The sequence below is a fragment of the Hemiscyllium ocellatum genome, chromosome 30 (assembly GCF_020745735.1).
Source record: "Hemiscyllium ocellatum isolate sHemOce1 chromosome 30, sHemOce1.pat.X.cur, whole genome shotgun sequence".
NCBI classification, from domain to species: Eukaryota; Metazoa; Chordata; class Chondrichthyes; order Orectolobiformes; family Hemiscylliidae; genus Hemiscyllium; species Hemiscyllium ocellatum.
Window position 1 is genome coordinate 4,453,940 of NC_083430.1, and position 26,378 is coordinate 4,480,317.

Consider the following 26,378-nt stretch of genomic DNA (forward strand, 5'->3'; position numbering starts at 1 on the left):
CCCAACAACATTCTGCACCTAAAAAAAGGAAGACATATCTTCTTTCATGAGATCCTCACTAGCAAAATCAAACATGATTTCAGATTCTTGATCAGTTCCTATTTCAAATATTAAAGGGATTTGATAGGCCAGATAGAGAAATATGTTTCTATAGTGAAGGAATTAAGAGCAAAGAGATATGATCTAAAACTTGAACTAGATCATTTAGCATGAGAATAAAATGCACTTTTGCACATACAGGAGTAAAAATAAGAAACTCTTTCCTTCAAATGGTTGGGGATCTGGAGACAAATGGAGCTTCAAAGTGAAATAAATAAAGTTTTATTTGGTAAAGTATCAAAAAATTATGGAACAAAGTTAGGTTGGTGAAGTTAAGTTCAGGCATAATCCAGCTGAATGGTGATACAGGTTCAAGAAGCTCAATGACTTCAGTCAGTTCTTAAAGTTATGTTCCCTCAGTGTCTCATCCCTTGTGTTTTACAGACATGTAAGGCTCCTGATTTGTACTGTAGTCTTGCTATTCTTCTCACTCTTTGTATTTACTGTGATATAAACTTTGACCCTTCACCTCAGGATTTCAAGAATGTAAAGCATTTCAGCTGGACAGCAATAGTTATATTTCGCAAGATCTAACTAAATTTAAACAGCGGATGCAACAAGTTTTGATTACTTGTATTCGTGTCATATTGGATGAAATAGAAACTTTCAACTTGCTATGGCTGTCACAGAGATTTTCTGTGTGTGTGTGTGAGACAGAGAGTGTGAGTGTTTATGTGTGTGCATGCTTGTGTCTGTGTGTGTCTGTTTGAGATGAGGCTGTAAGCTCCCCAAGCGAAACATAGGGCATTTTCCTCTTGCTTCCATTTGTCTTTACTCTAACAGTGGAGGAGACCAAGGATGGACATGGTCAGGGGAGTGGGAGGGTGAATTAAAATGGATGGCAACTGGAAGGTCAGGTTTGTTAATGCGTGCAGAACACAGGTGCTCTGCAAACTGGTTCTTGAATCAGTGTTTGGCTTCCCCGATATAGAGGAGACCATATCAGGAGCAACAGATGCAATTGATGAGGTTAGATGACATGCAGGTGAATCTCTGTCAGATCTGGTCTAGCCTCACCCCTCCTCCTCACCTCCCTGAACTATTCTATCTTGTCTATCTTCCTACTCAAGTGTTACACTCCACCCTTCCTACTGACCAATCACAATAACCTCCTATCTGCATCCACCAATCACCATCCCACCTACCCTTTACCCCAGCCTCACCCCACTCTCTCAATCTTCTTCTGGGCTCCCCTCCCCCTCCTGATGAAGGTTTCCACCCAAAACATTGACTTTCCTGCTTCTTGGATGCAGTCTGACCTTCAGTACTCTTCCAGCTTCAAATCTATTGACACTAACTTACAGCATCTGCAGTCCCTACTGTCTCTTACTATTTCTGCTGAGCTGTTATAGATTCCAGAAGACGTTTGGGGTTTAACAGATGAAAGCTTTTCCTTCATTCAGATTGCCAGATTGCTCTTCTTGCACTACATCAAAACCCACCCAAAATTTGTGTGCATTCTTTAGCACTGAGTCTATGGTAACAAAATATGATGGCACTGCCTGACCATTTAAGTATTTGCTGTGATTGTAATGTGCTCTCATATGATGCTGACAGAGTGTGCAATTCTTCACTTACCTGAATGAGATTGGCAGCAGGGGTTCTTCTTTTCTCAAAGTGTTTCTGTCGATGTTGTTCTTGCACTTTGAGAGCAAAACCAGAACCTAGAATTCCCTGCAGACAACACATCACAGTCAATTACTACTTGAGATACAACATTGGTTGAAACTGGACATTTTCTACATTGTGATTAGCAAGTTTGGATTCTATCCTCCTTGCCTGAAGTTGCTAATCTTACTGGAGTCATTCTACATTGCCAAATACAGGTAGTTCTTTTACAATGTGTGCTTCCAATTAAACCTGTTGGACTATAACCTGGTGTTGAGTGATTTTTAACTTTGTACACCCCAGTCCAACACCAGCATCTCCAAATCATGCCTAATTTGTCAGTCACGTTACGGTGAATTTGCGTCAACAAAACACACGTTATAGCAGAACAACCTGTATCCTTCAAATACCTACTTCAACTGGTTAATTTTGACATCTCTCATTGTACTGTAAGTGACTGCAGACTATGGGGACAGCAGAAACAAACACAAACTCAGCATCAAATGTGCACAAGATAGTAATTGACACAAGAACCTTGTGTGTTTTTTCTCATCAGCAGTCTAGAGTGTTTGAGGGCTGTTATAGTATCTTCACATTGCCATTGCCTCAGTTGAGAAATCAAACTGAAAATTAGGATCATCTTGTATGGTTCAACAACACAAGGGTAGTCTATTAAGCCATGGCCTCATTGGGGTCGACTATCCTAGCCAAGTAGAAGTAATAAGTGATAAAAACACATTTTGATGAAGCTTTTCATCTTGCACTCAGCAGTAGAATTTGTAAGAAATAACAAAGTAAAGACAAAATAATATTTATACTGCATGAGAGGAGAAATCATGTGGGTAATGGTTACTCAGAGTCATAGAGTTACAGAGTCATACAACACCCTTCTGGCCAGCCAGTCCATGCTGAACATAATCCCAAACTAAACTAGAACCACCTGCCTGCTCCTGAACCATATCCCTCTGAACCTTTCCTATTCATGTATCCATCCAAATGTCTTTTAAACATTGTAATTGTATACACATCCACCACTTCGAGAAGTTCATTCCACACGTGAACCAGGTTCTGTGTAAAAAATTGCCTCTTACGTCTTTTTAAAATCTCTCTCCTCTCGCCTTAAAAATGAACATTTTGGTTGGCAGGGACCAGTTTGGGCCAAAGGGCCTGTCTCTGTGCTGTAGGACTCTGTGACTCTATGACCTTCTAACCTTTCCTCAAAGGACTGAGCAATGAGGCAAGTGAGCCAAATGCCTTTTTAACCTACAGTCTATACAAAGTCATAGATTCTTACAGCAGGGAGATAGGCCCTTTGGCCCAAACTGGTCCATGCTGACCAAAATGTCCATCCACGCTAACCCCACTTCCCTGCACTTGGCCCACATCCTTCAAAACCATTCCTATCCATGTATTTGTCCAAATGCCTTTTAAATATTGTTAATATACCCACCTCAACCACATCTGCTGGCAGCTCATTCCATATGCATATCACCCTCCGTGTAAAAAGCTGTCCCTCAGGTTCCCTTTTTCTTTCCCTCAACCTTAAACTGATGCCCTCTCATCCTCGATTCCCCAACCCTGGGAAAACGACTGAGTGCACCCTATCCATGCTTCTCATGATCTTATACACTTGCACGAGATCCCATCTCAGTCTCTTACGCTCAAAAGAAAAAGTCTTAGCTTATCCAACGTCTCCTGAGATCTCAGTCCCTTGAGTCCTGGCAATATCCTTGTAAATTTATTCTCCACCCTTCCCAGCTTAATAACATCCTTCCTACAGCAAGGTAACCAAAACTGAATACAATACTCCAAGTACGGCTTCACCAATGTCCTGTACAACTGTAACATAACTTCCCAATTACTATACTCAATGCCCTGACTGATGAAGGCCAGTGTGTCAAAAGCGTTCTTCACTGCCCTGTCTACCTGTGACTCCACTTTCAAATAACTGTACACCTGAACTCCAACATCCCTCTGTTCCATTACACTCCTTAAGGCCTGACCATTCACCATGAAACTCCTACCTTGATTTGATTTTCCAAAATGCAAACTTCACACTTATTTATATTAAACTCTTTTTGCCATTTCTCAGCCCACTTCCCCAGTTGATCAAGGACCTTCTGTAATTTCTGATAACTTTCCTCACTGTTCACCATACCACCTATTCTAGTGTCATCTGCAAACTTACTAATCATGCCTTGTACATTCTCATTCAAGTCATTGAAATAGATAACTAACACTGACCCCTGAGGCATACCACCAGTGACAGGCCTCCAATCCGGCAAGTATTTTTTCACTGTTATCCTTAGCTTGCTACCATCAAGCCAATTGTGTATCCAATTTGCCAGCATCCATTGGATTCCATGCAATTTAACCTTCCAGAGCAGCATACCATGTGGAACCTTATCAAAGTCTTAACTGAAATCTATACTGACTACATAAAGGTAAAAACAAGGACTGCAGATGCTGGAAACCAGAGTCTAGATTAGAGTGGTGCTGGAAAAGCACAGCAGGTCAGGCAGCATCTGAAGAGCAGGCAAATTGATGTTTTGGGCAAAAGCCCTTCATCAGGAATAGATGAAGGGCTTTTGCCCTAAACATCGATTTTCCTGCTCCTCGGAAGCTGCCTGACCTGCTGTGCTTTTCCAGCACCACTCTATACTGACTACGTCTACTGATCTGCCCCATCAAATTCTTGATCACTTGATCAAAGAACTCTAACAAATTTGTGAGGCATGATCTCCCATGCACAAAGCCATGTTGACTATCCCTAATCAAACCTTGTCTTTCCAAATGCTCAAACCCTGTCTTTCCATACGTGACACACACTTTAGAGAATTATGTACCTGCACCACAAGGCCCTACCATCAACTGTATATGCCCTACCCTTGTTTGTTGTACCAAAATGCAATACCTCACTTTTATCCAGATTTAACTCCATCTGCCATTTTTCAGCCCATTGATCCATTCGATCAAGTTCCTTTGTAGTCTTAGAAGACCTCCTTCACTGTCTACTGTGCCACCAACTTTGGTGTCATCCCCAAACTTACAAACCATGCCTTCTATATTCTCATCCAAATCATTTACATGAATGACAAATAAAAGAAGGACCCAGAGCCAGTCTCTGTGGAACACTGCTGGTCACGGGCCTCCAGTCCGAAAAGCTACCGTCTACCATTACTCTGTGTCTTCTGCCCTTAAGTCAATTATGTATCCAATTGGCAAACTCACCCTGAATCCAATGTGACCTAACTTTACTAATATATCTACCATGCAGAACCTTGTCAAAGGCTTTACTAATATCCAAATAAACAACATCTACTGCTCTGTCATCATCAACCTTTTTTGGTAACTTCCACAAATAGTTCAATCATGGTTGTGAGACACAACTTTCCTCACACAAAACCTTGCTGATCAGATGTTTACATAGACATAGAAATACGTATAACAGGGGTAGGAGTAGGGCAATTGGCCCTTCGAACGTGCTCTGCTATTTAATGTAATCACAGCTGATCATCCAACTCAGTACCGAGTTCCCGCTTTTGCCCCATATCCTGTGATCCCTTTCTCCATAGGAACAATTTCTATTTCATTCTTGAAAACAAAATTAATGTTTGACTTAAACTGCATTCTGTGACAGAGAATTTAACAGGCTCACCACACTCTGAAGAAATTTCTCCTCATCTCAGTTTTAAATGGCTTTCTGCATACCCTTTGACCTTGACCTCTAGTTCTGGATTCCCTGGGCATTGGCAATGGCCCTCCTGCATTTACCTTGTCTTTACCTGTTAGAAGTGTATATGTTTCAATCTGAGTGCCACTCATTCTTCTTCATTCCAGTGAATACAGTCCTAATCAATCCAGTCTTGCTTTTACATGAGTCTATCATCTCATGAAAGAGTCTGGTAAACCTTCGTTGCATTCCCTCCACCGTCAGATCATCATTCCTCAGAAGAGGGAACCATTATGTCACACAACGCAGTACTCCAGATGTGGTCTCATTAAGGTCCTTGACGGAGCAAGAAATCCCTCCTCTTGTTATAAAGAACAACATACTATTTGCTTGCTTGACCACCTGCTATACTGTGTGTTTACTTTCAGTAAATGGTGAACAAGGGAGTTCAGGTCTTGTTGCACTTCCCCCTTTCCAAATCTATCACTACTCAGATTATAATCTGCCTTCCTGTTTGTTTAACCAATATGGATAGTCTCACATTTATCCACATTATAGATCATCTGTGATGCATTTGCCCACTCATCCAACTCGTCCAATCTCTGCATCCTCCTCATAATTCATCTGCCCACCAAACTTTGTGTCATCTGCAAACTTGGAGATATTTCATGTTATTTCCTCATCTAACTCATTAATATATATTGTGAATAACAAGGGTCCAATCATTGGTTCTTGCAGTATTCAATAGGCACTGGCTGCCACTTGAAAAATGACCTATTTAATCCTACTGCATTTTTTTCTCAACCTGTCAGATCGCTACCCGATCCCACGTGCCTTAATTTTACATGCTAATGTCTTACGTAGGATCTTATCGAAGTGCTTCTGAATGTCCATGTAAACCGCATCCATAAGGTCTCTGTTATCAATTCTAGGAGTTACATCCTCAAAACATTAGTCTGTTTTGATGTCCCTTTTGTAAATCCGTGCTGTCCAATTTTTTCATCGTTTCCAAATGCTTTGCTACTAAATCTTTTATCATCAATCTTAGTATTTTCCCTCTTACTGATATCATGCCAACTGGTCCATAATGCCCTGTTTTCTTTCTACCTCCTTTTTAATGGTGGGATTATTTTAGTTACCCTCCAACCCATAGTTAAGAGAATATAAAAAGATAACTCTGAATGATGTAGGATCAGCAAGGAAACTGGCATTTAGAAGTTACATCTTATGGCCAATTTTGTTTAATTGTAATCACATAATCAATATATTAATTGATTATTCTGACATATGCAGTCTTCTTAAATATAGCCAATGTAGAATTCGACATTTTAACATCATTTGAGTTTTCTCAGTTTCATTTGACAAAGAAACACACAATGGGATTGCAATCAGAATGAAGACAATAATCTTTTAGACTTATTGCTGCAAGACAGACAGACATCTGTTTAGTTTCAGATCAACAGCTCCAAGGTTGAACATGAGACATAGTGCTCTCCCAGCTTGTCAGTCCTCATCAAGGAATCATAACATAGCTGTGCCCTTGTATTAGTATATTAAAAAGTGTAAATGACTATATATAACCTTTGTATTCGAGAAAGCTTTGTAACGACGTATTCGTAATACTAAAATAAACCTTCAGCAGTTCTGACCCGAAACATTAATTTTGTTTCTCTCCTCAGATTCTTCTGACCTGCTGAACTTCTCAGAAATTTCTATTTTTGTTGTTCGAGGTGGTAATCATATAACCCTTACTCTTTAACACATCCTGTTTAACATTTTGTCAAAATTAGCATATTTTCTGATCTTCTATATAAAGGCAATGTCAGGAATGTAAACTGTTTCCAAACTTTCCACACTGCAGGATCAAACAGGGAGAAACAAACGGTGATAAGTAAATGTCTGATTAAGTGGGAACTTCACCAATTAATTGAAGATTGAGCCATGAACTCAAGACATCAATCACTGAGGCCAGATTACACTTGTCTCTGGTTTGTTTTTAAGTAAGAAGCAAAGAACTTCTATTTCAGTAAAACGGCCATAACAAACTCATGGATGCACACATGGATAATTGACAACCTGAGGAACCAGTCAGGAGATAGTGAGAAGTGTCAGCAGTCAATGCCCATAACCCTTAAGAGTCAATTAGAAATTCATCATACATCCCTTTGATTGGTGAGCAGTAGGTCTAGCTAAGCATAGGCCACTCAGAATGTAATTTTGTAATTCTATAATTTGTTACAAACTTCCTGACTTTCTGCACCAGTCTCCTGTTGCCTTATTGGTTAAAATTTCAAAATAAACAGTCACATAGCTGTATTGGGATTTTATTATTAGGACTCAAAAATTTACAGTGCATCCACTATTTCTAGGGCCACTTCCATCAGTACTGTAGGATGTGGATTATCAAGCCCTGGGAATTTAACAACCTTTGATTCCATCATTTCTCTATTCCTGATGATTTCCTTCAGTTCTTCCCTCTCACTATGCCCTGTGTTCCACAACATTTTGAGATGTAAATAAGCTCCCCCCTCCCCCCCACCCCCCACCATGTGAAGAAAGACCAAAATATGCATTCAATTGATCTGCCATTTCTTTGTTCATGATTATAACTTTTCCTGTTTCAGACTGTAAGGGACCAGCACATTTCTCTTCATGTATCTATAAAAAGTTTAAAATCAGTTTGTATGTTCCCTGTAAGTTTAATCTCGTAACAGGTGCAGGAGTAGGTCATTCAATCCTGTTTTCCCTTAACAGGATGCTGCCATCCAGCTAAAACGACATCTGTCCATCACACAAATGAGTAATGTGGTATATGAATTTCAGTGCCGACGTGATGCAATGTACATAAACTGTAATTTCCAAAGAACATGGCATATCATATCAAAGAACATATCCTTTGACAGTTTAGAACAAGAATGGTGCTGACTGTACCCAAACAACTCATGTCTGTAAAATTTATAAAATAATGACCAACATTAAATGAATTTAACTTACTAAATAATCCAGAGTGTGCAAATTGATTATGGTGACAACTAGTCAGATCTTGCTGTGTATGCTGAAAGTTACGTACATTAAATACAGAGCCATGTTATTGGGGAGGGTGATGGCCTAGTGGTTTTATCACTGGACTATTAATCCAGAAACCTCAGGTAACGTTCTGGGCATCCAGAGTTTGAATGCCAACATGGCAGATGATGAAATTTGAATTCAATCAGAATCTGAAATTAGAAGTCTTAGAAATGACCATGGATCCATTGTCGATTGTTAGAAAAAACCCATCTGGTTCACTAAAATCTTTTGGTGACCATGTGTCGTGTGTAGATGACACTAAAATGAATGGTAGAGGAGAGTGTCCAGAGGACATTGAAAGTCTACACAGAGATAAAGACAGATTAAGTGAGAGGGCAAGGGTATGGTAGATGGAATACAAAGTTGGCAAATGGTACGAGTAACAACAAAATGGACTTTTATTTAAATGGTGAAAAATTGCAGCATGCTGCTATGCAGAGGGACCTGGGTGTCGTTATGCATGAATCACCAAAAATTGGTTTACAGGTGCAGAAGGTAATTAAGAAGGCAAATGGAATATTGTCCTTCATTACTAGAGTGATGGAGTTTAAAAATAGGAGGTTATGCTGCAGCTGTTTAGGGTGTTGGTAAGAGCACACCTAGAGTACCGTGTACAGTTTTGATCTCCTTACTTGAGAAAGGATGTAGTGGTACTGAAGAGGTTTACTAGGTGGATTCTGAAATTGAGAAGGTTGGCTTATGAGGAGGGATTGGGTAGACAGAGACTGTACTTACTGGAATTTAGAAGGCTGAGGGGGTGATCTTACAGGAGCATATAAAATTATGAAGGGAATAGATAGGATAGAAGCAGGGAGGTTGTTTCCACTGGCGGGTGACACCAGAACTCAGGGGCATAGCCTCAAAATAAGGGGGAGCAGATTTCAGGCTGAGTTGAGGAGGAACTTCTTCACTCAAAGGGTTGTGAATCTGTGGAATTCCCTGCCAAGTGAAGCAGTTGAGGTTAAATGTTGAATGTTTTTAAAGGCGAAGGTAGATAGATTTCTAAACAATAAAGATTATGGTCAGCAGGTGGGTAAGTGGGTTGAGTCCACAAAAAGATCAGCCATGATCTTATTGAATGGCTGAGCAGGCTCAATGAGCCAGATGGCCTACTCCTGCTCCTAGTTCTTATGTTCTTATTTACAGATAGAAAGAACAAGTAACCACACTGCACCCATTTCAACGCCACAAAATAGGCGACGGCCATTTTTTTGTTCATTTCTTAGAGCCATGCATTGACTAATCAGAGTCAACCTGCTTATTTTATAATAAACTTTAAACAGATCCTCATGTGGAGGTGCCCTTCAGGACAAAAACAAACCACAAGAGGTTTCTTCACTAACTGTAATTTTTGAAGGTTTCCTTGTTTCTTTCTTTTCATTCTCCTCACATAATCTGTATTAAGGTAAACCCTGACCATTTATAGGGCTTTTGCTACACTGAACCCTTACGATCCCACAAGTGGTGGCAATTCATCTGAACTGAATGTTACCAAAAGATAAAGATATATCATTGTCTCTCAATGGGTTTCACTTGCATTTTCCCAGCTGCAAAAACCTACTTATACAATCTTCCAATTTTTAAAGGCAACTTCCATTTTTCTTGATTTTCAGTTCACAGTCCACAATAAAAGAAGATGTGGCCTCTTACAACTAACAGTCATCATTAACTTGTGTACTTTCCATTGCAATGCCTTTACTAATGAAAGTTGAATTGCCAACCAATCTACAATCTCCTCTCATTTAGTATAAAGATTATTTTCCCTTCTCTTTTGTATTTTTTGTGAATTGTCCTAATGAAGGTAATATGATCAGCTTTTAGAACATGTGTATTATATACTTACAGCTGGTAGAGCAAAGAAAGAGACTCCTAATAGTGCAAATCCTGCTGCCAGCATTCGACCAAGCCATGTTTGTGGAGTTTTATCACCATAGCCGATTGTTGTTAGTGTAACCTGCAAAATGAGAGAAGTGATTTTTTCAAAAAATGGGTCTTGTAATTCATTTAAATCTATTCTTCCACCTCAAGTAGTCTGATCATCTTAACCAGGCTGAGTAAGATTAGGGATCGCACAATAACTGGTCAGGCAGACACCAGCTCTTACTGTTCTGTGGTACTTTGCAGCCAGATTTCTTCTCCAAACTGGGTGTGGAGTAAAAGGTTAACTAGACCTTTAATCTAATAATTGCTACTGAGCATGTGCATCAGGAGCCAAATCAAAATGATATCAGGTTACGTGGAAGTGGATCAGGCTCCAGAGATGTTTTCTCTTATGGTCCCCTATACAAAGTGTGTGTATTTAATGAAAATTGTTAATACTCACTGACAAGAATGTGAACTGACTTCTATTAAAAACCTGGACCTGATCTTACCGCATTGGGAAAAGTACAGTAAGAGTGGAATAGTGTTGGTGCAACATAGGATTGAAGAAACTGAACCAAACTGAAAAATCCAAAACAAATCTGCAGCAAGCTGTTGCTTTACTCACTGGATGGTCTTAAGACCTGTACATATGAAAACTGAGCAGCCTATTAGAAGCCTTGAAGAGGGTATTGGATAATTATTTGGATAAAAATGATGTGTGCAAGTCGATGTTAAAAAGCAGGAAATTAGCACTCGGTAATGAAGCTCATTAAATGTGCCAGTGCAGGCACAGTAAGCTGAATGGACTCCTAATGCACCCATAACACCTCTGCGATTAAAACAAGACTCCAAATCTGTTGTCAAATTTAACTTTAGTCAATGTTAAATGGTTTGCTGATAGAGAAGAAAGGTGAGAAAACCTGGAGATACTGAGAGTGTTGGTCAGAGTGGGACAGGGAAATCACTTAAGATAATGGGATGAAGAAGTTAGAGATAAAAAAAGCTTTCTTCACACAAGGCCGTGCGATGTACTCTCTGACGTAATGGAAAAATAGGTCCTGGGCTGAAAATGTGCTGCTGGAAAAACACATTTTCAGCTCTGATCTCCAGCATCTGCAGACCTCACTTTCTCCTCAAAAATAGGTCCTGTACTCAGAAGACTAACCTATAACTAAACAGAGGTAATCTGTATGTTGTGAGGTAAACAATTTCCTCAGAAAGAACATAAAATGCTAATCTCTGCTCTGAAATATAGTAATTTTAAAAATGAGCACTGATAAAGGCTCAGTTGTCAATGCTTTTACATTTCAATGTACAAGGAAAGTGCAAATTATTTTACATTGATAGAAATGCCTACTCAGGGAAATTTAATTGATAGTGGTTTTGTCCAAATAGTTATCCAGATGAGTATTGTTGAATCACACTTATTGAAAATGAAGCATGAAATAAAAAGGATTAGGGTATTTCAGAAACTTTACAAACTAGAAGATAAAGAAATTCAAACAAACATAGGAACATGAGAACAGGAGTAGACTACTCAGCCTTTTGAGCATGTTCTATTATTCAGTCAGATTATGTCTGATCTGTGGTCTAACTCCATATACATGCCTTCAGCCCCTCTCCCTTAATAAGTTTGCTTAAAAAAACTTAATCTATTTAAGATTTTAAATTAACAACTGATCTGCCATCCACCACCATATTTGGAAGAGTGTTCCAATCATCTACAACTTATCGTGTATATAAGTTCTTCCCTTAAGATCTCTTCTTAATGCTGGGGCCTTTCTATTGCATCCCCTAGTTCTAGAATTCCCCCACCAGTTGAAATAGATTATCTTTATAACCAGCTAAGCAAGATTATTCACTAAAGAAAACAGAAATTGCTGGAAAAGCTCAGCAGGTCTGGCAGCATCTATGAAGAGAAATCAAAGTTAAGTTTCAGGTCCAGTGACCCTTTCTCAGCATCTGATAAATGAAAATTGACTTAAAATGACAGAGGTAGAGATAAAAGGTAGGATTAGTGATGAGGACAGTGATAAACAGCAAATCTATTGTAGCCAAAAGCCTGATGGGAATCTGTTTAAATACGCCCAACCATTACCAAGGTTAACGATAAGGATATAGAAGCTATTATCATTTCATTTGAGTAAGGGGCAAAACAAATGATCATTGGTTTGTAGGCATAGTTGATTCAATCAAAGTTGGTAGGTAGAGCTAGTGAGGTGTTTGCATCATTATCAGAGGTGGTAACTGGGGAGTATGATGAGGTGAAAAAATTATCTTAAATACATATAAGCTAGTGCCAGAAGCCTACAGACAAGGTTTTAGGAATCTCAGGAGGGAACCTGGTCAAACTCACACTGAGTTTAAAAGATTAAAAGAAACAACTTTGATGGGTGGATAAGGGCATTGAAAATAGGTCAAACACATGACTCTCTTAGAGAGACTGATATTTTAGTGGAGATAATAAATTCACTTCCTGAAGTAGTGAGAACTCATGTGGAAGAGTGCTAAAAACTGCAAGAATAGCAGCTGAAATGGCAGATGATGATGAGTTGGTTCATAACATCAAAGTTTGGCTTCTGACATCAATTTCATCTGAAATTGGGGAAAAGAGAAATCTTCATGTAAAGGAAAAGGAGATCTCATTGAGGATAGTAAAGATAGTTTACCACAAGTTAAAAAGGACGGGGAAAGAGAAGGAAAAAAAACCTCATTTGCTTTCATTGTTCTAAAGTGTCTTGAAGTTGCTGTGTTACTGGTTTAAAAAAAAGTACTGGGAAGATGGATGTGGGAAAACAGGATACGTAATGGGCTTTGTTAAAGAGGTAAAGAAAAGCTCAGGGGAAGCAAAAGACCTGCAAAAGAACGTAGAGCCTGCTTAGGGGTTGGTTGATTAGAAAGTGCCAGATCTCTTAAGAATTTATTTGCATAGGTAAGGCTTACTCATGTGTACCAGGAGGAGCAGGTAAAGAAATAAGAGATGTGGGAGCAAATTGATCTTTGATGGTGAGAAATGAAGAGGTATGCAATTCAGAAGGAGTATTGTCAGAAAAAAACGGTAATATAGTGAAGAGTAGTGTTCCATCCTATAAGGTGAATAGTGTAGAGTCGTGTTTCATTTTATAAGGTGAGAATAGTGAAGAGTAGTGTTCCATTGAGTTAAATCCCAGAGGAAATTTAACATGTTTTGAAAGAGTTATTACAAACACAAGGAGAGGTATATGGGAATAAGCTGAAAGTACCAAATTGATTATGCATTGTGTCCATATAGAAAATGCTGTTCTAATTAAGCAATAGCCCTAACCCTTTAAAATTCAAAAAGAGATTGAAAGCATACTCAGAGATGACATAATTGGAGTGAATTGCAGCAAATGAAGCCAAATGGTGGTACCAAAACCAGATGGTATCCAGTAATTATGTGTGGACTGTTGCAAAGTTAATGCAGTTACAAAATCTGATTCATATCCTGTAGTGATTGGAACCAGGGCCAAGTGGATCTCATTGACTATGAGATCCTTGATTGGGGTTATTGACTTGGGCCAATCAGGGAGCCCTGGCTAACAGATATAAACAGGAAATTTGCAGGTGGAACATGTAATCAGGAAGGCAAATGGAATATTGGCTTTCATTTTGAGAGGGATTGAATTTAAGAGAAGAGGGGTTCTGCTGCAATTGTTCAAGGTGTTGATGAGGCTGCACCTGAAGTATTGTGCGCAGTTCTGATCTCCTTACTTGAGGAAGGATAAACCCACTTTGGAAGCAGTGCCGAGGAGGTTCACCAGGTTGATTCCTGGTGTGGATGCAGGGCAGTTGAATGTTCCTCCTGCAGAATGTGGGAGGTAAGGGTCACCACACGTGTCCCTGCTGACATTATCTGCATGAAGTGCACCCAGCTCCACCTCCTCGAAAACTGTGTTAGGGCACTGGAACTGGATGAACTTTGGATCATTCCGGAGGCAGAGGGGGTTATTCAGAGGAGTTACAGGGAGGTAGTCACACCTCAAATGCAATAAATAGGCATATGGGTTACAGTCAGGGGACGGACAGAGAACCGACTTGCAAGTGCAGGGATCCCCTGTGGCTGTTCTCCTCAATAACAAGTATATCGTTTTGGATATTGTTGGTGGGGGGTGATCTTCCAGGGGTAAGCAATGGGGTACAGGTCTCTGGCACAGAGTCTGTCCCTGCTGCTCAGAAGGGAAGGGAGGAGATAAGTAGAGCATTAGTCTTTGAGGACTCCATAGTTAGGGGGATGGGTAGGAGACTCTGTGGGGATGAGAGAGACTCACGGTTGGTATGTTGCTTCCCAGGTGCCAGAATTCGTGATGTCTCCGATCATGTTTCCGGGATCCTTAAGGGGGAGGGGGAGCAGCCCAAGTCATGGTCCACACAGGTACTTGCAACATAGTTAGGAAAAGGGATGGGGATTTAAGGCAGACATTCAGGGGAGGCCGGGTGGAAGCTTAGTGCAAGAACAAACAGAGTTTTTATCTCTGGTTTGTTGCCTATGCCGCGTGCTACACAGGCGAGGAATAGAGAGACAGAGTAGTTGAACACGTGGCTACAGGGATGGCGCAGGAGGGAGGGTTTCAGATATTGGATACAGTAAGAACAGAGAAGATGGTAAAAGAGGGGGAAGTGTGGCATTGTTAGTCAAGGATAGTATTACGATGGTAGAAAGGACATTTGAGGATCCGTCTACTGAGGTGATATGTGCTGAGGTTAGAAAGGAAAGGAGAGATTATCCTGTTGGGAGTTTTCTATAGGCCTCCGAATTGTTCCAGAGATTTAGAGGCAAGGCTAACAAACATAATTCCCTGGATAGGAGGGAGAGTAACAGGGTAACTGTTATGGGGGACTTAAACTTTCCAAATATTGACGAGAAATACGACAGTTCGAGTATTTTAGATGGGTCAGTTTTTCTCTAACGTTGCAGGATAGTTTCCTGACACATTATGTAGACAAGCCAACAAGGGGCAAGGCCACATTGGACTTGGTACTGGGTAATGAACCTGACCAGGTGTTAGATTCAGAGATAGGTGAGCACTTTGGTGATAGTGACCACAATTTGGTTATGTTTACTTTCGTGATAGAAAGGGATAGGTATGTATGGCAGGGCAAGAGTTATTGCTGGGGAAAGGCAATTATAATGCGATTAGACAAGATTTAGGATGCATTGGATGGGGAAAGAAACTGCAAGGGATGGGCACAAATGAAATGTAGAACTTATTCAAGGAACAACAACTGTGTGTCCTGGATAAGTATGTATCTGTCGGGCAGGGAGGAAGTGGTAGAGTGAGAGAAATGTGGTTTACTAAAGAAATCAAATCTTTTGTCAAGAGGAAGAAGAAGGCTTATGTTAGGAGGAGACGTGAAGGCTAAGTTAGGGTGATAGAGAGTTACAAATTAGCCAGGAAAGACCTGAAGAATGGACTAAGAAGGGCCAAGCGCGGACATGAGAAGTCGTTGGCAGGTAGGATCAAGGATAACCCTAAGCTTTCTATAGGTACATCAGGAATAAAAGAATGACTAGAGAAAGATTAGGGCCAATCAAGGATAGTAATGGGAAGTTGTGCGTGGAGTCAGGGGAGATGGGGAAGCGCTAAATGAATATTTTTTGTCAGTATTCACACTGAAAAAAGACAATGTTGTCGGGGATAATACTGAGAAACAGGCTACTAGACTAGATGGGATTGACGTTTGCAAGGAAAAGGTGTTAGCAATTCTGCAAAGTGAGAAAACAGACAAATCCCCAGGGCCAGATGCAATTTATCCTAGGATTCTCTGGGCTCTGGGGTGGAGATTGCAAAGCCTTTGGCTTTGATTTTTATGTCATCATTGTCTACAGGAATAATACCAGAAGACTGGAGGATAGCAAAAGTTGACCCCTTAGTCAAGAAGGGGAATAGAGACAACCCTAATAATTATAGACCCGTGAGGCTTACTCCGGTTGTGGGTAGAGTGTTGGAAAAGGTTATAAGTGACAGGATTTATAACCATCTAGAGAGGAACAAGTTGATTTGGGATAATCAACATGATTTTGTGAAGGGTAGGTCGTGCCTCACAAACCTTATTGAGTCCTTTGAGAAGGTGACCAAACAGGGGGATGAGGGTAAAGCTGTTGATGTGGTGTATCTGGATTTCATTTGGTAAGGTTCCCCACGGTAGGCTATTGCATAAAATACGGAGGCATGGGATTAAGGATGATTTAGGAGTTTGGATCAGAAATTGGCTAGCTGAAAGAAGACAATGATGGTTGATGTAAAATGTTCAATGTGGAGTTCAGTTGCTAGTGGTGTACCACAGGGATCTGTTTTGGGGCCACTGCTTTTTGTCATTTTTATAAATGACCTAGATGACCTAGAAGGATGCGTTAGTAAATTTGCAGATGACATGAAGGTTGGTGGAATTGAGGATAGTACTGAAGGATGTTGCAGGATACAGATGGACATAGATAAACTGCAGAGCTGGGCTGCGAAATGGCAAATGGAGTTTAATGTGGAAAAATGTGAGGTAATTAACTTTGAAAGAAGCAACAGGAATAAAGAGTAATGGGCTATTGGTAAGATCCTCGGTAGTGTAGATGAGCAGAGACATCTCAGTGTCCATGTACATAGATCCCTAAAAGTTGCCACCCAGGTTGATTGGGTTGTTAAGAAGGCATCCGGTGTGTTAGATTTTATTGATAGAGGGATTGAGTTACGGAGCCACGAGGTCATGCTGCAGCTGTACAGAACTCTGGTGCGGCCACACTTGGAATACTGCATACAGTTCTGGTCACCGCATTATAGGAAGGATGTGGAAGCTTTGGAAAGGGTTCAGAGGAGACTTACTAGGTTCTTGCCTGGTATGGAGGGAAGGTCTTATGAGGAAAGGCTGATGGACTTGAGGCTGCTTTTGTTAGAAACAAAAAGGTTGAGAAGTAATTTAATTGAGACATATAAGATAATCAGAGGGTTAGATAGGTTGGACAGTGAGACCCTTTTTCTTCGGATGGTGATGGCTAACACGAACGGAAATAGTTTTAAATTGAGGGGTGATAGACAAAGGACAGATATCAGAGATAGTTTCTTTACTCAAAGAGTAGTAGGGGCATGGAACGCACTAGCTGCAACAATAATAGACTCGCCAACTTTAAGAGTAATTAAATGGTCATTGGTTTGACATGGACAAAAATGGAATAGATGGGCTTCAGATTTGTTTCACAGGTTGGTGCAACATCGAAAGCTGAAGGGCTTGCGCTGCACTGTAATGTTCTATGTTCTATTACGATCCAAACAAAACAATAAACTGGAATATTAGTATCTGGACTTACTGTACCCCACCACAGGGAATCTGCGTATGTCAAAAATTGAGGATTTGCCTCTTTCTCAGCCAGATAAACGAGGAACGAAGAGAAAATGAGTATTAAGAACCCAATGTACCAGGCTGTAATCAGTTCCTGCAACAGAAAGAAGAAAGCATCTTACTACATTGAACAAAACAACAAAGCAAAATCATAGAATCCCTAAATGTCCAACAAGTCCACACCAACCCTCCAAAGAGTAAGCCACCCAGACCCTTACCCTATTATCCTATATTTACCCCTGACTCATGCACCTGACCTACACATCCCTGAACTCTATGGCAACTTAGCATAGCCAACTCACCTAACTTACACAACTTTGATCAGTGGCAGTGAACCAATGCACCCGGAGGAAACCCGCAGAGACCTGGGGACAATGTGCAAACTCCACTCAGACAGTTGTCCGAGACTGGAATTGAATCTGGGTCCCTGGCGCTGTGAGGCAGCAGTGCTAACCACTTAGTCACTGTGCCACCCTGTAATTAACTCAGGCTCCTGATTCTTCAGTTGCCATGTACACAACCGGTTAAGTTACAAAGTCGTACCAAGTTCGCTGATTTTAGTTGGGAACCAGTATCACTTGTCCCTGACATTAAGGAATGCAATCAAATCAAGAATTTTTGCTTCTACTTGCTGGTTAACACCCCAGGAAAATGTATGTGTTGGGTGATATATGAGAGCATAATCAAGCTTGAATTCAATTGGCCCTGTCATAATAAACAACATTGGGTAATCACCCTCAAATAACATGCATGCATACTTCCTGGCAGCTGGCTGTTTGTGTATGTTTTATTATGGACTAAGCCAAACCCTCTCAAAATATATCAAGGAAGTAGCCTAGATCCTATCTATTTTCATATTTAAGGGCAAGTCTAAGGCAATGTGTTCCAGATTCTAGACATTAATTCTATCAAAATACTTAACAAAATAATGTACTATTTAACTATTAGTTATCAACTGTTCCAATATCCCATAAACACCCTTTGGCAAAGGAAAATTCAACAAAACTGATAGTGAGAACAATCTCTAGTCCCGAAGAAAAGAAAACCAAAAGAAAAATCTAGCAGAACAGAAGGCATGCAAGCGTTTTGGTGCAACAGAGTGACAGCTGTATTTATCAGCTACAACTCCAGAAACCCCAATTCCAACTGAAATCAAAACTAAAACCTGGGGTATGTATGAGCCTGAATCAACTCATTCATGCTTCTTTGTCTAATTTTTAAAAACACGCAGGGAACCCAAAGCTGTTTACCCCTGCTTCTGAAGCAACCATGTTGGTACTATTGTATTAACATCTCTCTTCAAGAGAAACAGCACCATGTGGGCGGCACGGTGGCACAGTGGTTAGCACTGCTGCCTCACAGCACCAGAGACCCGGGTTCATTTCCCACCTCATGCGACTTACTGTGAGGAGTTTGCACATTCTCCCCGTATCTGCTTGGGTTTCCTCCGGGTGCTCCGGTTTCCTCCCACATCCAAAGATGTGCGGGTCAGGTGAATTGGCCATGCTAAATTGCCCGTTGTGTTAGGTAAGGGGTAAATGTATGGGTGGGTTGCGCTTCGGCAGGTCGGTGTGGATTTGTTGGGCCGAAGGGCCTGTTTCCACACTGTAAGTAATCTAATCTAATCTAAACAAATCTCTCTTAAAAAGCACAATTCTGTTACAGCTTATCAAGTTGAAAGAAGCTTTTGCTGTGAACCTTCTAAATCTACTTCATAGGGGAATCAAAAAATACAGGAGACTTTCAGTTTAGTAATTGCTAAACATAGATTTTTGCAATGAAAGGATTGCGCCTAAAATAGTGTAGACAGTACTCTGTTCCTAATTCTGTAGTACAAAATGAGTGGTGAATCAGCAGCTCGTAACTATTTCTAAAGGTAGACAGTGATATTTTTTGCAATAGTGTGAACAATATACCTCAAAACAAAGAGATGTCTTTCAAAGAACATTGGTACCTAGGTAGGATATGTCACAAGGAAGAACTGATTTGTTTTTTGCAAAGGTGCAAGCCTGAATCCTGGAATTTTTTTAAAGGATCTGTTAACATTGAGACATCGGGTGAATCAATTGTTTTTTTGGAATGTCTTGGATTATTTGATTTAGAATGTTGTTGATTACCTCAACCACAGTTGTAGACATTGTCACAACTGTCAAAATATGAAGAGTTCTCAAAGTAAGTTGTTAAATCAATACTGGCCTGAAGCCTCCTCAGTGAAATGTAAATTTTTAATAAAAGGATTCATTTTTCAGCTTTATTGTTACTGGACATTAACCAGGCAGGGAAAGGCCTCGAGGGAAGGAGAGGCAAGGACTGATTAGTGATAGTCAGCATAGCTTTGTGCGTGGGAAATCATGTCCACAAACTTGATTGAGTTTTTTGAGGCCATGACGAAGAAGATAGATGAGGACAGAGCAGTAGATGTTATGTACATGGATTTTAACCATACCTTTGACAATATTCTGCCTGGTTGACTGATTAGTAAAGTGAGATCACGTGGGATTTAGGAAGAGCTAGCCAAATGGATACAAAATTGCCTTGACAGTAGGAGACAGAGTGGTGGTGGTGATGGGTGTTTTGCAGACTGGAGGCCTATGACCAGCCGTGTGGCGCAGGGATTGGTGCTGGATTCACTGTCATTCATATAAACAATTTGGATAAAAATATAGAAAGCATGGTTAGTAAGTTTGCGGATGACACCAGAATTGGTGGATAGTAGACAGTGAAGTAGGTTATCTAAGATTACAAAGAGACCTCAATCAAGCGGGCCAAAGGACTGAGGAGCGGAAGTTGGAGTTAAATTTGAATAAATACAAGGTATTGCATTTTGGTAAAACAAATAAGGACAGGATTTATTCAGTTAATGGTGGGGCCCTGGGTAGTGCTGACCAACAGAGAGATCTAGGGGTTCAAGTACACAGTTCTTTGAAAGTTGCATCACAGGTAGGCAGGGTGGTTAAGAAAGTAGTTAACATGCTTTCTTTCGTTGCTTAGATTATTGAATGTAGGAGTTGGAATGACATGTTGAGGCAGTACAGGACATTGGTGAAGCAACTTTTGGGGTCCTGCACACAGATCTGGTCACCCTGCTGTAGGAAGGATATTATTAAATTGGAGAGGGCTCAGAAAAATTTGTAAGAATATTGCTGGGACTAGAAGTTTTGAGTTATAAGGAGAAGCTGAATGGGCTGGGACTTTTTTCATTGGAGTATAGGAGGTTGAGGGGTGGTTTATAAAATCATGATGGACATAGATAAGCTGAATAGCAAATATCTTTTCCCTAGGATGGGGAGTTCAAAACTATGGGGGTATATTTTTAAGGTGAGGCGAGAAAGATACCTGAGGGGCAACATTTTCACACAGAGGATGATCCATACTTGGAATAAACTGACAGAGGAAATGGTAGATGCAGGTACAGATATTTGGACCGTGACATGAATTGGAAAGGTTTAGCGAAATAAGGGCCAAACTCAGGCAAATGAGGCTAGTTTAGTTTAGGAAACATGGTTGCTACGTATGAGTTGGATGGAATGATCTGTTTCAATGCTGTCTGACTCTGTGACTCTAAGAAAATGTCTATAATTGTAATATCAGCGATTTAACACAGCACGGCAGTGGAATGTGCTCCAGTATGTGATCTCTCCATTGATACGATTGATTTCAATGGAAGCAAACATCAGGATGTATGTTAAACAGATAACAAATTTATCTCGTCCATTTTGTACATTAAAGCAAAGTTAAAATTGTTCCCACAATCAGAACAATGCTAAGAAAATTGTAGAACGACAAAAATCTCTAGAAATAAAGATTACACGGAGGGCTGTATAAAGGAACTCCATACTAGTTTGGCTTCCCCATGTTTATTCTGCCAAATATTAAATCTGGAGGCCAAAAATGAGAAAGCATTCCTTTCTCAAACTGAAAAAAACTACAATAACAGCTACAATGTGTCACCATCAGTTTTGGATTTGGGAGTTGGAAAAAGTTAAGTAATTACTTGTTCTTAGGATCACCAACTGACCACTGTTGTAAAGCAATATTTGAGCATCGTGATTACTTCTGGTTGTGAAGCCCTTCAAGGTAACTTGTTCAATGAATGACCAATTCAAATAGAAATGTAAGGAAAAGGCAGTTGACTGATGGATTGCCCTCTGGAAATAAGCCCCTTGCAGTAGCTTATACCTTCAGAAAAGTTGGAGAGAAAATTAACAAGAAAATATTGCGGCACTGAGGTTAGGTTGAATAAGAAGGAAAGGGAGGTGCACAAAGCTAGACTGACCTTACTGTGAGCATACACAACAGATCCCAACAACTTCCAGGTTCCACCCCTACGATCCATCCGTACCATCCGAAGAATCTGTAGGAATCTCATGCTACGAAGTGCTGAAGTGGCAAAGATATTTCCCTTAGTCCCAGCAGCTATCACAGCAACAGAGGCAACAAATACAATAAAATCTGAAAGGTAGAAATGAGATGAAAATTAAGATTTGAAAGTTGAAGTTATCCTTGTTCGAGTCCCCTCCTTATGCATCTGAACATCTTGACTTGTACAATGGTATGGATTACATGGAGACTTTCACCACTCCAGAACCTGCCTACTGATCATTCTCTAAATATAAATCAAAACAGTCAATCGTTGGGAGATTATTTGATTATTTGTGACCAGTAAAATGAAGTTCAAATAAATAAAACATGAAACTGTAGAAGCGGGATATCTGAAACAAAAACAGAAATTGCTGGTGAAACATATAAAACGTTTACTGAGCAGCTGCAGGACACTCTTAAAAGGGAGTGTAAGCAGCCAGAAGTCATGGCATCATCGGACGAATGAAAAGAGTGACAAAGTCTTGCAAGGGGAGTTAGCACTAAGCTGAAAAGAAGGACCTCTCAGTATTACTCCTCGAGTCACGTGCTAGAGAGGCTAGGAGCAGGAAGATGGTACAGTTAGATATGTGGCTAAAGAGCTGGTGTAAGAGGGAGGACTTCAGATATCTGGATCATTTGGATGTCTTCCAGGGCAGGTGGGTCCTACACAAGAGGGACAGGTTGCACTGAAACTGGAGAGGCACCAATATCTTTGCTGGTGTCACTTGGGAGGTTTAAGCGAGTGTGGCAGGCAAGTGCAAATGAGAGCATTAGGACAGCAAATGAAATGACCGAGAAAGATTTCGAGACAAAGGTCAGTAAAGCTAAGAGGAAGAACAGATAAGGACAGACAACTGAACATGGTGTGACTGGCAGTCTGAAGTGTATTTATTTTAATATGGGGAGCATGAATTTAGATCTTGGATCATTACATACAAGCTTGGTGTTGCAGCTATTACAGAGACTTGGTTGAGATAGGGAAAATACTGGTATCTTAATGTTCCAGGATTTAGATATTTCGGGCAGAACAGAGAAGGATGTAAATGAAGTGGAGGAGTTACATTACTGATTAGGGAGATATCACAGCTGTACTGAGGAAGGACACCTTGAAAGGCTCATCTAGTGAGGCCATGTGGGCAGATGTCAGGAATAGGAAGAGCGCAACCAGAAGGCTCCCAACAGCCAACAGGAGATACAGGAACAGAAATGTGGCCAGATTATGGAAAAATATAGAAACAAGTGGATTGTTGTAATATTTGATTTTAATTTCTCCCTATATTGACTGGGACTCCCTTAGTAATCTAATTAGTAAGTTTGTTGGGGGAGCTGCAGATGGTGAGAAGGATTGCCACAGGTTACAGCAGAATATAAATTGGCTGGAGACTTGGGCAGAGAAATGGCAGATAGAATTTAAAATGGACAAATGCATGGTAATGGATCTTCAAAGGTCTAATGCAAGAGAGAAGTAAACAGTAGAACACTTAGAAACATTAATATACAAAGGGATCGAGGTGTACACGACCACAATTCCTTGAAGGTGCCAATACAAGTGGATCAGGTGTTCAAGAAGGCATATGATAGGGCAGAGAGTATAAACACTGGCAAGACATTTTGCAGCTGCAAAGAATATTACTTAGGTCACATTTGGAGTATTGCATACAGTTCTGTCACCACGCTATCAGAAGAATGTGGAGGCTTTAGAATGTGTACAGAAAAGGTCTACCAAAATGTTGCCTGGTTTAGAGGGTATTAGCTATGGCCAAACAACTTGTTTGTTTTTACTTGAATGTCGGAGTGGTGATCTGATAGAAGTTTACAATATCATGAGAGGCATGGATAAAATGGATAGTTGGAGTCTTTCTCCCAGGGTCGAAATGTTAACTGCTGGGGACATCGATTTAATGTAAAAGGGGAAGTTTAAAGGAGATGTGAGAGGCAAGTCTTTTTTTCTGCAGAGGATGTTAAGGGCTGAAATGCGCTGCCAAAGGAAGTGATAGAAGCAGATACAATAGCAACGTCTAAGCGGCATCTTGATAAATACATGAATAGGCAGGGAATAGAGGCAGAGCTTTTCAGGTTAGAAAGAAGTCATGTATCGGTGCAGGCTTGATGGGCTAAAGGGCCTGTTCCTACTGATCTCTGCTAGGTCTGGCAAAATCTGTGCAGAGAAAACTGAATTAGCATTTTGAGTCTGGTGATGAAGAGTTTTGCCAGCAATTTCTATTTTTGTTTCAAACTGAAGCTCGGTCCTATTGATTCTCGAGCCTTTAAAAGTCTGTAAATACAACGAGGGCTAAAAGATGTGGAGAATTTTGGGATTCTCAGAAAACATTACGACGACAATAAAACTAGATAACTGAATGAGGAACCTCAAATTCAACACAATGAAGGTTGTAGGGAGCAGGAATGGTTTATAAACCCCTCCATGAAAGAAGAGTTCAAAGCAGCAAGGTTCAGGGGTTTACAGATGAAATGGAAAGGCAAGGAAGATTGAAATGGAGGGAGGTTAGATATCACACATAAGGTAACAAATATTTATAGTCTACCACTGAGGTATAAAATGTGTGTTGTTGTAGAAGCTACCTATTCTCTGCAGTAAAAAAATCAGTTTAAACTTCAAGAAAACTAGTTATTTTCCTGCTGCAGTTGCTGCGAGTTGCAATTTTTGAATAGATATATCAGAAACATTTTCCGAGTTAATCAGTCGCCCTGTATTTATTAAAAACCAATGGAAGGTTCCAAAGACAAGCAACATAAAGGGCCTGGTTAGCCAAAGTAGGTCCATCCCAACATTGGAGTCAGGAAGCCAAGACCACTGAATTAACTTTTCAACTTTTCCATAAGCCTCCCAAAAATCTATTATCCTTATTAGTTTGTTTATGTAGGTAAGGGGGAGTTAAGGTCATTAGAGTTTTAGTTAGTAATGTTATATATGCTAATGATCGATATCAATTTACCTGTAGCTATTCTCCAATTACTTCCTATAAATAGTTGGTAGACTGGGTCTGTGGCACGTAGTGAGGAAACCATACTTGCTTTCAGTGAACAGTCAGACTGCCAAAGTCAAATCAAACCAGGCAAAAGATGAGCTGGGAGAACTGGCTTTCATTTTACAATGATTTTTTTTTAAATCTTAAAAGACTTTTGCCTGAGACAGTATCTGTTAGCTAGAATCAAACTGGCCCTAAAGCACCTCAAAGCTAGATTTTTCGGCGTCTGTGTCTTTTGCGTCCTCTCTCAAAAAAAACCAAGGACACCATAATCTTGTTAAAGTAGCAGCATCATCACACCTGATACATAGGAAGATGGTCATGGTTGGAGGTCAGTCACCTCAGCTCCAGGACATGTCTGCAGAAGTTGCTCAGAATAGTGTCTGAGGTCAAGGACCACCTTCAGCTGCTTCATCAATGACCTTCCCTCCATCATAAGGTCAGAAGTGGGGATGTTCGCCGATGATTGTCCAACGTTCAGCACCATTTGCGATTCCTCAGATGCTGAAGCAGTCCATGTCCCAATCTGTCCAACAAGATCTGGACAATATCCAGGCTTGGGCAGACAAATGGCAAGGAGAATCGACGTTTCGGGCATAAGCCCTCCTTCAGGAATGAGGAGGGTGTGCCAAGCAGGCTATGATAAAAGGTAGGGGGACGGGACTTGGGGGAGGGGCGTTGGGAAAGCGATAGGTGGAAGGAGGTTAAGGTGAGGGTGAAAGGCCGGAGAGGGAGTGGGGGCGGAGAGGTCGGGAAGAAGATTGCAGGTCAAGAAGTCTGAGGGGTGAGACTGAGAAAAGGTGGGGGGAGGGGAAATGAGGAAGCTGGAGAAATTTGCATTCATCCCTTGTGGTTGGAGGGTACCTAGGCGGAAGATGAGTCGCTCTTCCTCCAGGCGTCGTGTTGCCATGGTTTGGCAATGGAGGAGGCCAAGGACCTGCATTTCCTTGGCGGAGTGGGAGGGGGAGTTAAAGTGTTCAGCCACGAGGTGGTTGGGTTGGTTGGTGCGGGTGCGGTAAATGATGTGTGTGGAGGTGCAGGTGCATCCGTTGCACCCGATGTGGCCTCCTATACATTGGAGAGACAGGCCGCCTACTTGTGGAACGTTTCAGAGAACACCTCTTCCTGGAGGAAGAGTGACTCATCTTCCGCCTAGGAACCCTCCAACCATAAGGGATGAATGCAGATTTCTCCAGCATCCTTATTTCCCCTCCTGCCATCTTTTCTCAGTCCCAACCCTCAGACTCAGCACCGCTTTCTTGACCTGCAATCTTCTTTCTGACCTCTCCGCCCCCACCCCCTCTCCAACATTCAATGACGCTACAATCACTGAATCCTCCACTGTCAACATTTTGGGAGTTATCATT

General features: G+C 40.8%; 1 protein-coding gene across 2 annotated transcripts in view; it reads right to left on the reverse strand.

The window, feature by feature from the left end:
• Positions 1-26,378, reverse strand: part of LOC132830139 (potassium voltage-gated channel subfamily KQT member 4-like) — a 633,387-nt gene that overhangs the window by 136,652 nt on the left and 470,357 nt on the right. For both annotated transcript variants that reach the window (XM_060847647.1, XM_060847648.1), the window contains exons 4-7: positions 21,936-22,111; positions 17,628-17,753; positions 10,293-10,403; positions 1,678-1,773 (exon numbers count right to left, since the gene is read on the reverse strand). In XM_060847647.1, coding sequence (XP_060703630.1) covers positions 1,678-1,773; positions 10,293-10,403; positions 17,628-17,753; positions 21,936-22,111 — 509 coding nt within the window. The remainder of the gene's footprint in view (positions 1-1,677; positions 1,774-10,292; positions 10,404-17,627; positions 17,754-21,935; positions 22,112-26,378) is intronic.